Raw genomic sequence first — 12,564 nt, forward strand, 5'->3', positions numbered from 1 at the left:
GGAGGGGAAGTATCTTTAAAAGGAGAAATTGTTTTTTTTCCTTTCATTGGGCTGGCTCTAGCTGTATGTGAAACCTCTCCATGTATGAACTGAAGCATTTGCAAGTTCTAAAGGACCTTGTAAAGTAAACAAGATGATCTGAGAGAGCCTATAACTTGCTTCTCTCAACGAAAACCACTTCACACTTGGTTCATCCAAGTTTATGGAATGGTAGGCCACAGCCTTCTTCCTTACCAGTCTGGAGGACCCCAGAGGGAGGATGCCTCACAGAGGCTGAGCCTGACCCTTCTTGCTTGCTGCCCGAACATCTCGGTCTCTGCCTGCTGTATCTAACTCATTCCTTTACCCCCTACCCTGCTCTGTCATGTGCCCACCTGGATATTCTGCCTGACTTCAGGGCTTAGGGCACAACTTCCTGTCCAGCCAGGAAGGAAATGCATTTTCCCTCTTGTACCTGTTCCAGCTGCTTGAGCCTCATATGCATTCCTAGGGCTTCCATAACAGTGTACCACAAACTAGGTGGCTTGACACAACTAAATTTATTCTCACAGTGCTAGAAGACCAGAATCAAGGACTAAGCAGTACTATGCTCTCTCTGAAGCACAGCTGCTTCTGGCCTCTTTTGCAGTTCTGTTGTCTGCCTAAAGTCCTTGGTATTCCTTGGCTTATGAACACACTGCTCTAATTTCTACCCCCATCATCACATGTGCATTCTCTCTTCAGATGGTATTCTTCTCTGTGTCTATGTCCCAACAACATCCCTTTTCTTATAAGGACACCAGTCATCTGATTTAGGGCACATCCTAATCCAGCCTGATCTCACCTTAACTTGATGATATCCCTGAGACCCATTTCCAAGGAAGGCCAGTCGAGTCCTCCAAAACTCATGCTCTCTCCTGGGAGAGCATGAATTCTGGAGGACACAACTGGACCCCACATAGGCCTCTTAGCAAGTTCTCTTCTGAAAACCTCTACTTTTCAAAGCACAAAGGCACACATGGCCCCCAGGGTCCAGACTGTGTGCCCATCGCTGCCTCTCAACGCAGGGCCGTGGGCAAGTCTGGCACTGTGGCCCAACCCTCCCTCACATTTTTGGCAAAGGCCGACTCTCCCTCTTTGGGGTCAGATTTCACTGGTTCCCTCCATGCTCAAATGAGACTGTGCATGAATGAATGGAGAGGCTTTAAAGGAGTCCAGAGCTCCTGGTCAATGGGAGGATGGGTTGGGTGTCACTCAATGTCACAAAGTAATGTTCCTAGAACCTCCCACTTTTGATGAAGTGTCTCCTAAGACTACAACACCCCTATAGGGGACTCTGGGCTGGCCATTAGCTCCACCTGTCCTTTCATTATTAGAGTAAGAGATTTCACTTGCTACAAACTGGCACCGTGGTGAAGACGATGGCCTGGTGGAAGAACATGAGCATTGGCACAGCAGGTGAACCATGGCTTCAGCTGGGCCACCTACCAGCCACAGACATGTCACCTAATCTCTCTCCATTTTTGACATTCAGATCAACAAGGGCTACAACCTCAACTGGTTTAGTTCTTCCAGTTATTTAACAAGACATCTCTCTGCATATCCCAACAAGCGCCAAGACAGAAACGAAGTCCTTTACACAGATGTGATCACATATTGAAAACCTTATCTTTGAAATTGTTTGCTAAACATATTTGGTGTAAAATGACATGAAAGAAGAACCTAGCAGCCTCCTAAGGAGGTTCTGACAGTCTATTTCCATTTTGAGATAGGCAGAGCGTGTGTGATCAGAGGGAGGTCCGTATAAGAACTGCAGAAGGAGGGTCTTTTGAACTTCATAGGCAAATGAGGCTTGCCTCTCTGTGGAGTAAATATGAAAAAATGTATTGTTCACAATCTTCTTGAGGACAGAAAAAACGGCAAGCCAGCCTACGAGGAAAGTCACTTTGGATGAAATAAGTACATTTTATGCATGTGATAAATTTCAGAACAGAAACAATGTTTGACAGCTTCTCTTACCTCAATTCCTTCTTTGTTTAAGGCATATTCATCAAAATTCAAAATGGCTATCTTAATCGTTCTCGGAGGGGGCAGGACCGTAAGACCAATATTGATGGCATTGCTCCTCTTGGAATCTAGAACGATGATCTCCTGCCTTTTTCCATCTGCAGCAGTTTTCTTGGTGATAAAACAAGGAAAATCCAAGATTAATGCATCACCATGGGTCCTTTCTGTGTTTCAGTTTTAAAAGAAAACTCACCACTTACTCAGAAATGAAAACCAATGGCCCCAATTGCAGCTCAGGCGAGGACTGGCTACTGCTCAGTCCAGAAGAGAGAGATCAAGGATTGGGCTCTGAGACACCGCCAAACTTGGGTCAGCAACGGAACTTTCCGAGTCAGACACATTGCAAAATAAAATAGATTTTCCTTCAATTGGGAAAAAATGTGATATTTTGCAAGGAAAAAAAAATTTTTTTTCAACTGTGAGACAGCTATAACCTGTGGGTTTTTTTTTTTTTTTTTTTCATAGAAGCAGTGAAAACAATAGTAAAATCTTTCAGAGTCCCTTTCCTGTGGGCTGTAAGGTGTCAACTTGTGTCTTGGTTGGCGTGTGCATGGAGAAGTGAGTGCACAGGCTGAGAGGACAGGACCCCCCCTCCCCAGATCTCTGGCTGCATTTCCTCAGGGTCCGTCTGCCCATTTCAAATGTCCCGTGTCCTTTCTATCAGGTCACCTGTGCCTTTCTTGCCACACTTAGTCATTTGTGCAGCTGCCCACTGGGTGGATGAAGAGGGCCCACTATAGGCAAGAGATGGCAAGCCACGTGCTGATGAAGTAGAAAGAAGTACAGGCAGGCTCAGGCTGGGGAAGAGAACAGGAAACTAGAAGTATCCTGACATCCTCATAGAACCCTATGTGTGGTGTCCCCGCTGTCCTGGGTCCCCCTTGGAGGCAGGCCCTAGGCCCCTCTCATCCCTGTAGGCAGCACAGGGCTAGCATACAGACTGAATGTCTGCATGCTCCCTCACCCAAAATTTATCTTGAAGCCCTAACTCCCCATGTGAGGGTACTTAGAAGTGGGGCCTTTGGAAGTAATTAGGTTTAGGTGAAGTCACAAGGGTGGGGGCTACCTGATAGGATTAGTATCCTCATAAGAAATTAAAAAAAAAAACAAACAAAAAACCAGGTAGCTCTCTCTTTATACCAAATGGCAAGAAGGTAGCCATCTGAAAGCCAGGAAGAGAACCTTCAGGAACCAGCTTGGCCAGCACCTTGATTTTGGACTTGCCAGTGTCCAGAACTATAAGTAATAAATGCTTGTTTAAGCCCCGAAGTCTGTGGCATTTTATTATGGTAGCCCTATCAAATGAAGGTGTGCAAGGTGCTGAGCCAACATGTATCATGACCCAGAGTTGTGACCACAAACCATAACACTCCCTCCACCCCCAAAACTTTCCCCTGCAGTTCTAAGGAACTGTAGGTGACAAGGGAGTTGTTAAGTGGAAGGAGACCTGGCCCAGCACATCTGCTCTTGCCCATGTGTCCTTTGAGGCGCCCACAGCTGGGAGGATGAGCATTCTGATGCATGCCTAGGGTAACGGGAAATGAGTAAGCAGGTTCCCCTGAAGGAAGACACACAGCACAGTGACGAAATGTGTTCACTGCAAGGGGGCTCCACTGTGAGGCAGCTATAACTCACTTGGTGGTGGAGTGAGTCACTGGAGCTCCGCCCTAAAGAACACCTGGGATCTATCTATCCTGGGTCCAAGGGATAAGGTAATGAGATGGGCAGTATCTTTGTCTAGGTTGTTGGGACCTGCCAGGAATGAGGCTGGAGGTTGATGGGGCCATATCCCTAAAGACCTCAGGGGCCGGCCAAGGGACTTTGACTATACTCTACAGCCAGCCCTCGCTGAATGGCTCACGGTGCTTCCTAACCACTCTCACTCTCACCCTTTCCTTTGAAGGAGAAAATGTAGCCTGGGAGCAGCTGAGCCATCTGGAGAAGCTGGCCTGAGGCAACACTAGACATGGAAGTCACCAAGGAGAACCAGATTGAAGCCCCACTAAAGTTCTCCTGGGCCCTCCAAACTTAATTGCTCACATTCTATTTTAGATCCTTAAATATGCATTTGGGAATAAACTCAAATTTCTTCATGAAGAAAACAACTGAAGACGTCCCAGCTGTTTGGGGGCCTGGTGGCCAGGAGGGGCAATTCCTGCGGGTGTGGTCACTGGCTTTGAACAGGGGCTCCCAGAGACATGTGGCATAGATGCTTCCCCCTTCTGCAAGGCAGGCTTTGTCTTTTATATATTTAGCCAAATAAACCAAAAATTCTGAATTTAGTCTTGAAATCTAATTTAAAATAGTATGTTGTATGTGGAACACTAAGAAGGAATGAGAAAGGTTTTGCAAAATGCAGAATATGGGAAGTGAGGAGGAGATGTTATAACCTGTGATAAAGCACTGGGGTGCTGGGGTGCCTGCATCTGTTCTCTCCTGCCTGATCACCACCAGGACTCTCATTTCTTCTTTAGCTGGCAATACGTCCATTTAAAAAAAAAAAAAAAGCAACCCTCTTTGCACCTCAATCTGGCCCTGTGACTTAGTTTTGGTTTTTTGATTTCCTAATTGAAAATGGACAGATCCAACAAGCTAGGCCTTTAGCCTTTCCCTTCTTTCTGCTTAGAACGTCTTGTGAGCATATGGAACAAAGTAATGGTCATGCAGCAAGGATAATCTGGGAACTGTCAGTCCTCAGCCTCTCATCCATATTGTCCTTGTCACTCAAGGATGCTGGAGAGATGACTGCGCAAGCCCAGCTAGGCCGGCTGGAGCCTCTGTACAAATGAGGAAAGGATGCTTCCCTCTGGGGAGACACAGCCCCACCATGAACAGCTGTCCACAAACAGTTTGGAAAAGCACCACCACTCAGGTTTCAGCTTCTTTCCTGGTAGCTGATGCCCATTTATGTCAAACACAAAATCTCCATAGTGGCTCTGAAGCCGACATGACCATGTTCCAATCTCAGTAGGACTCAGTTTACACAGATGGACATGTCCACACACTCCACTATTAACTACTGAACAAGCCGAGACAACAGGGAGAGCTGTCCCCACAGAGCACATCTACCAGGCATGAAGGTAAGGTAAGAAGGAACACCTGGAATTGAATTATTCAATTTCTGGATTTTAGCAAGAGGTGTTTTAAATGCCACTCTTGATAATTAAAGTAAAGTTCTACTTGGTGCTGCTGAACACCAAGTGTGTCTTCTGGTCAGTTCTGCCCAAGATAAGGGGTCAGGTCAGATGGGACCGTCTCTTCATCTCCTTCCCTCCCCTAAGAACCAGAGTCACATCTGCAAGAGCAAGCCAAAGCTCTCTAAGCTTTGGAGCCCATGACCATGTCCAAGGATGATCAGTTATCAGTTCTGATTCATTTTGATTGTCCTTTTGGATCAAGCCCCAGACCTACAATCATGAGCTTCACTATATCCTCCACATGGTCTCACAACAGTGGAAGTACTGCCCACTCTTTTTCCACAAAATCTGCCATGCCCGTTCCTCCTCCTCCATACCTGCCACCTCCACCTGAGCCTGACTCCCAGCACTCAGTTTCACACCAGTCCCTCATGCCCACTTCCAGACTCTTCTCCCCCACCCTCCATCCTACATTTACCAAGTCTTTCTCAGATATCCTTTTCCTTATTGTATTTCCTTGGTCAGAAAGTGGTGATTGTCAATAATAATTGTATATAAACTATCAATATAAATTGATAGTTTATATACAATTGGAAAATTAGGAAATTGGTCAAAGAAAGAAAGAGGATATAAAGCAGGAGTCAGAAGGCAGAGTGGTCCTAGTGAAGACACACAAATACCCCTCTCTGAAGGCATCTAGGAGGTGGTGGTGAAATGTGATGAGGAAGAGGTAACGGGTTGGAACGAAGCGGCAAGGTTTCTAGGCAGAAAAGTCATTTTACGTTTGATAGATGATACACATCCCAAAATAAGACCCAAACAAGGAAATGAAACTCCAAACTTCTTGAAATATCATTACAGGGCAAAGTCTACAGCAAGAAATCGATGAAATTTTCTTGAAAGTAATAAAAGACGAATAGGATAAATGAGAAACATCATGTTCCTAGATAGGAAAGTCAATTTTGTAAGTATAATTAGGTCTCTCTGATCTAATATATTTAAAATAATTCTATTCAAATTCCAGAAGATTTGTTTTTGGAATTAGAAAAATTCTAAGTTTAATATTTTAAAAAGTCAAAAATATTCTTAAAAAGGAGAGTTACGTGTAATATCTACTCCGCCATCAAAGCTTACTGCAAAACTGACCAAATGTGTAGCACAGACACTTGAATAGCTGGAATGATAGAAGAGAACAGAATGAACAGGGTAGAAGAACTCATATAATGGCCCAGGGGATTTCAACAAAGACACTAAGATTAGTGACCCAGAATCTACCATGAGAGGGATTCCTAATATGGGACCAAAAAAGTCTTAACAGAATAATATATCGAGTGAACACTTAACAGAGTAGACCCACTGACATCTTTCTCTTCAGGTAGGCAAAGGCCAGAGGAAAGCAGGAACACAGGCTGGAGTGGGAATGGCCAAGGGCCAGAATGGCTGGGGTGTACCATTCCTCAGGGCACCCTCTTGCTGCCTGGGGTATCTCTCCATCCTGCCAACTACAACCCGAAGACATTTCAGACGATTCTTTCATGAAAAGTCAGCCACCAAACCTCTGCCGCCTTCTCCAAGTTCCAAGAACAGGGAGAAAGGGACTTTGGAAGGAGGCACCAGTGGGGACAGCTGAATGCTCAAACAGGAACAATGATCTCCAGGGTGGATCAGCAAAAGGGTCCACGGAAGGCAGTGTGGGGGACACCACTGAGGGGCTATCTCTGAACATGTTACTTTCCCAAATATGTCCAGAAGTACTCAAGGGAGAAGAGGAACTTGCTGCTTTAAGGAGGGAAGGGGCATGCTGGGAAAAAGTCAGGCTCTGTTTTAGTGCCAGAAAAACCCAGTTAAGCTCAACTCCTGGGGCATCGCCCCTCCCACAAAGCTGCAACCCACCAGGGAGCCTCCGGCATGCCCCAGTAGCCCCTTCTCCTCCAGAGCGGAACATTCTTGGGAGAAATGCTTGAGGCTTGGAGGCCATGTAGGGATTTTGTTTTTGTTTTTGACTTGGCCAAGAACACTGTAGGGAGAAGGGGCAGGGAGACAGAGAACTACCCTCTGTGCCCAGAGGAGCAGAAAACTCTTAGGAGGGACGGGAAGGAGGTTATGGAGGCAACTTGGCTCCTTTCTCTCAAGCTGCCTGTGGGTGGGGGTAGGGGGTGTCAGGGTACAGTTTTCAGGAAGACAGGGGTGAGTCCCTTCAGAATGAGACTTCAGATGGGAAGCACCTGAGGCCAAAAGACTCACAGGACTTCTGTCACACAGAGGAGGGAGCCAACCTGCGTGGTAATTGCTAAATGCCAAGGCTTAACAGAAGGCCTATGGCTATCTCTGCAGCCTTGGATTCACCTGGCAGTGAGCTACCTGTGTAGAGATTCACTCTCCAGAACCAGCAGCCCCAAGAACAGGACCTTGCAAGTTCAGCCTCACCTAGAAGCCCAAAGTCACATAGGGTAATAGGAATATTTGCTGAAATAGTAAGCCAGGGGTTCCTCTGAAATAAGCCACACAGAGAGTTAAGAGCCCACCCAGAGGGCTGGCTTAACACGAATGCTTGATACACACAGGGATGACAAAATGCCTCACAGAAAGGAGATATGGAAGTCAGGTTTCCGGATAGAACAAATTATTGCCTCCAAGAATGAATATGTTTAGAACCTGTAAATGAGGACCCAAACCTGATCCTCAGTGGTTGTTGGGGAAAAGGTAACCACCACACAAGAAAGACCACAACTTGATCTGGGTCAGCATCCTAGGGAGAAGAAAAGACCTCCACTTTCCCTCAGGAGTTATGCAAGTTTGGGGAAAGAGAAGCATGAGGATTCAGGCCGCAGATTTCAAAAAGCTGGAGAGGCAAATTTAAATAGTACACAGTAGTCATTAAGCCTCAAGTTCCTGGAAATACCAACACAACTGATCACCCCCTTTGAATTTTTAACTGTTAATTTCACTAGGCATTGAAGACACAGTATTTAAAAAGTAAACATTCAAAGCATAGACCTTGTCACCCCAGGAGGTCCTGAGACTGAAAATAGAAACAAAGCTAAGGACATGGTCTATTTAGAGAACTCGGAGTCCTGGAGAATAATGCAAAGTCCTAGAGTGCTTCCATGAAAGGCAACCCAGCTCTGAGCGTGCTTCTCAACATCTCTGTCGGAGACCCCAGGTCAGGATCTGGCTCCAAAGCTCTAGAAATGGTGAATCATTCCTCCTCACTCCCTAACCATTGCCAAAGAGTGATGCCACAGGATCTTTTCCAAAGGGTCCATTGAGAAAGGGGCAGTTACAAGGATGCAATGATATAGATGTCCTGACAATAAGGGAGATGGTGAGATACACAGCAAAAGGGTAAGGCAGAAAAACGAGAATAACAGTCTCAAAAAAAAAAAAACAAAAAAAAAAAACAAACTGAAAAGCCTTTACTTAGGCATAAAATTTTCACCAGAATAGGCTTGCCTTCCTGTTAAGGGAAAAAAAATATTAATGTCCAGTATTTGCCCTTTGGGTCTCTGGTAGCAGAGGCCAGTGGTTAAACAGACATTCTGTGGTCATGTATCTATTACCCTAACCAGGAGACATACATGAGGACCTGTCTCGAATTTCCAGGTAGATTTCAGGTTGTCTGAGGTTGATATTAAATAAAATAATATATTCCCTTATGCCCTGACCTTGAATATAGTGTAGGGATGTTTTTCATATCAGGAAAATAGATCAGGGCCTCACTGTGGGAGGTGGTGATAGGGAGGCAATGCCCTTTTGGTACCTCATTTGTCACTTTAAATCAGTAAGTCACAACCTTGGTTGTACTCAAAAGTCCCTGAGGTGCTTTACAAACAGCCCAGGCCGGGCTTATCCTCCAATCAATCAAATCACTACCCCCAAATTTGCTTTAAAAGTCACTGTTAGTAGTTTCTGATGTATTCTGAAATTTAGGAGTAAATAAAGTTAAACTAATCTCCAAATTCATCCAGGAGCTCCCCCCCCACCCCATGAAAACCTAGTGAACCCAAGAAAGCAAGATACCATCAGGCCCCCAAAGGGAAACTAAGTCCTCGTCTTTCTAGTCTCCTGTTCCATTTCTTTCCTTTCTGGACCTGGTGATAACTTGTCCCTGATGAGGCACAAGAGCTGGGAGGCCACCTTTTGGGGCTCCTCATGTCAAACCCATAAGCTTTGCAGGAGCTTTGCACCTGGAGCTTTCCACCCTGACATCTTTCCAGGGGTTCATTTAATCTCCTATATGATTTGCCACATTTCAGACCAGCAGAAATACAACGTGCAGTTTAGCACAAGATTTCTGCCATTCTCCACAAAACACAACCAAAGTCATCTTGCTACAAAGCTGTATATATTTCCTGCTGAGAAAAGGGGATCCTGTTTCAGAAACTATTTTGAAAGGAAACCAAAAAGCACATCTTTTTGCCCTTTTCATGCTCATTAAATGGTCACTTCAGCCTTGGCTCTGGCTTGTGACTGTTTGGAGGTGACTTGGATGGTCACAGCCATGCTCTGTAACTCGGATCTGGTGTTAGTTTTCCAATGGAAACTAAAACCCATTTCCTTTGTTTTCTGCTGTCTTGTGAAGTCTATTTCATTTTTGTTTCCGTCTATTGTGTTTAATGAAAAACTTCTCATGAGCCAGAATTCGGAAGTGGCTATTTACAGCTGTTTTTTATGAAAATCAATGATTAGAAACAGAAGTGAAATTGGTTATGTCTGAATTGAGACCATACACAAAATGAATACACCTCTCCAAAGTTATGTGCTTTAGTCCTAATTTGAATTTTTTTTTTTTTTGGTCACCTTTTAAAATAAGCTCCTGCTCACATTTTCTATTCCAAAAACAACCACCACCACCCAAAGGTATAGGCTCCTGTGTCTCATTGTAGACTCAATTTGGTAAACTTCTCAATATACCTGTTCCTCAGTATCCATGGTAGATTGGTGAAAAAACCATTCAAGGACACCATAATCCTCAGAGGCTCAGGTCTGTGCTATATCAAGTAGCACAGTATCTGCATATAACCTGTACACATCATCCAATATACTTTTATCTCTAGGTTACTTATATTTCCTAATACAACATAAATGCTATGTATATACATAGTTGTATATGAGAACAATGACAAGAAAGTCTGTACATGCTCAGTACAGACAAAAGTTTTTGAATATTTCCCCTCAGATATGGAGGGCTGATTGTATATTACTTTCCTCTTATGTCCACACTGGACAAAAACTAGGCAAACATTTATCCATCAGCTAGTCATTACAGTATTTTAAGAGGTAACTACATAGTTCAGGTAAAAATGAAACCTCCAGGTACAGAGAGGACAGAAACCCCAGTCTTATCATCAACCAATCCAGCCACATGGAACCAAGCAGAGGAGGGAGCAGGTGAATCACTCATTTTGGGTCTTCTCAGGGCAACTTAGTCTTGCTATTTCCATTGTAAAAAAAAATTAAGTTAGAAGTGCCTACGCTGCCAAACCATTACTCTTTTTCATTCTTCTCAACCATCAGTCAAGGGATAGCCTCTCGCCAGCAAACTCCAAGGGTGATGAGCACAACCTGCCGAAAGAGCACACAAAGAGGGGGAGGGGAGGGGGGAGGAAGGAGGAAGAGGAAGAGGAGGAGGAGGAAGAGGAGGAGGAGGAAGAGGAAGAGGATGAAGAGGAAGAGGAGGAAGAGGAAGAGGAGGAAGAGGAAGAGGCGGCGGCGGCGGAGGTGGCTGGCTAACTGGATCAGTGGGTCAGGGGTGGTGCCAGAAAAGCAGGTTGTGGGTGACTTCTGGCAGCCAGGGACTGCTGTCTTAACCCCAGCTGTTCTCCCAAATGCCAGTCTGAATGTAACAATCAGAAAGGGGCATGTGGGTTGCTCAACACCACGTGGAACTAGTATGGACATAAGCACACCAAGAGTAAGGGTCCAGCACTACCTTCCTGGATGTTATTTTCTTAAGAGGGCAAAAGCTAGACCCACTTTTAACTGAAATGCAGGAGTAACGTGATTTTTTTTAATGTTAGACCTCAGCAGTTTGGGTTTACAAATGAGAAAGCTTTAATTTTTATTTGAGGGGATTCCTAAGGCTGGAAACAATTGAGAATCACATCCTCACTCAGACTGGGCAGAAAGAGACACTGGGGCAAATGCCAACCAGCAAAGAGTGGCAAGTAGTTTAAGAGCCTCAACATGGGTTTCAAGAGGAAATTCATCAATGACAGCTCCCCTAACTGGCCTTTTGGCATCGCACAGCAAGGACAGGCACTACCTTGTTTGTAGGGTACTCTTGTCCTGCACAGTTTAGATTCAGAACTGGTGCTTGACTCTTCAACTTCTAGAATCAATTTTGCAAGTTTCTCAATATACTTGTTCCTCAGTACCCATGGGAGATTGGTGACAAAACCATTCAAGGACACCATAATCCTCAGAGGCTCAGGTCTGCTATATAAAGTAGCATAGCATCTGCATATAACCTATGCACATCATCCCATATACTTTTATCTCTAGGTTGTTTATATTACCTAATACTACATAAATGCTATGTACATAGTTGTTAAACTATTGTTCAGGAAACAATGACAAGAAAGTCTGTACATGTTCAGTACAGATAAAAGTTTTTGAATATTTTCCCATGGACATGGAGGGCTGATTGTATATTACTCTTCAGTCAGTTCTGAAGGCCCAACTCAAGCAGCTTTATTCACCCCAAAAGATGATTCAAGAACAGGGCAGCAATATAGAGTTCTAATTGACTCATGATAACAAACACTTGCAATGTTTACTCTACATTATACTTTAAAGTGCTTTTCCAAACCCCAAGTTCCTAAGGAGAGCAGATGGTTTCAAGCCTTTTTAAAACTGGAATATACCCTGAGTCACAAGTTTTTGTTGTTGTTTTTGGTTGTTAGTTCTTTAAAATGTGTGAAGGAGACATTATTGCATTGAACTGGTGAGACACGCATTCTGTGATCTGGTATATTGCATCACTAACCATGATTTCATGGGCAGTGTTTCCCATCTATAAAAGTGGACCCAACATCTCTTTTAACAATACCACAGCAGGAAGGTTTACAGGTTACCAAACATTTTCGAATAAGAAATTTAGGACTGGGGTTGTGGCTCAGGTTGCCTAGCATGTGTGAGGCACTGGGTTCGATTCTCAGCACCTCATACAAATAAAAAAGGTCCATCAACAACTAAAAAATACTTTTTAAAAAATGAAATTTAGAAGCATATGTAATATTTATAGGATGAATATGTGGCCATTGGGAAATATCCAATAGTTGTACTATGGTGTCTCAATTAGGGGATTATCCAAAGAAATGTCACTGAATTATTGTCTTTGTAAAAACATTGAGGAGCCACAGCTGAAGTTCATGATACT

General features: G+C 44.2%; 1 protein-coding gene across 9 annotated transcripts in view; it reads right to left on the reverse strand.

Annotated features, from left to right (window-relative positions):
- Positions 1-12,564, reverse strand: part of Fhod3 (formin homology 2 domain containing 3) — a 434,672-nt gene that overhangs the window by 40,776 nt on the left and 381,332 nt on the right. For all 9 annotated transcript variants that reach the window (XM_026400010.2, XM_026400011.2, XM_026400015.2 and 6 more), the window contains one exon: positions 1,999-2,157. In XM_026400010.2, coding sequence (XP_026255795.2) covers positions 1,999-2,157 — 159 coding nt within the window. The remainder of the gene's footprint in view (positions 1-1,998; positions 2,158-12,564) is intronic.

This window comes from Urocitellus parryii, chromosome 13 (assembly GCF_045843805.1).
Source record: "Urocitellus parryii isolate mUroPar1 chromosome 13, mUroPar1.hap1, whole genome shotgun sequence".
NCBI lineage: Eukaryota > Metazoa > Chordata > Mammalia > Rodentia > Sciuridae > Urocitellus > Urocitellus parryii.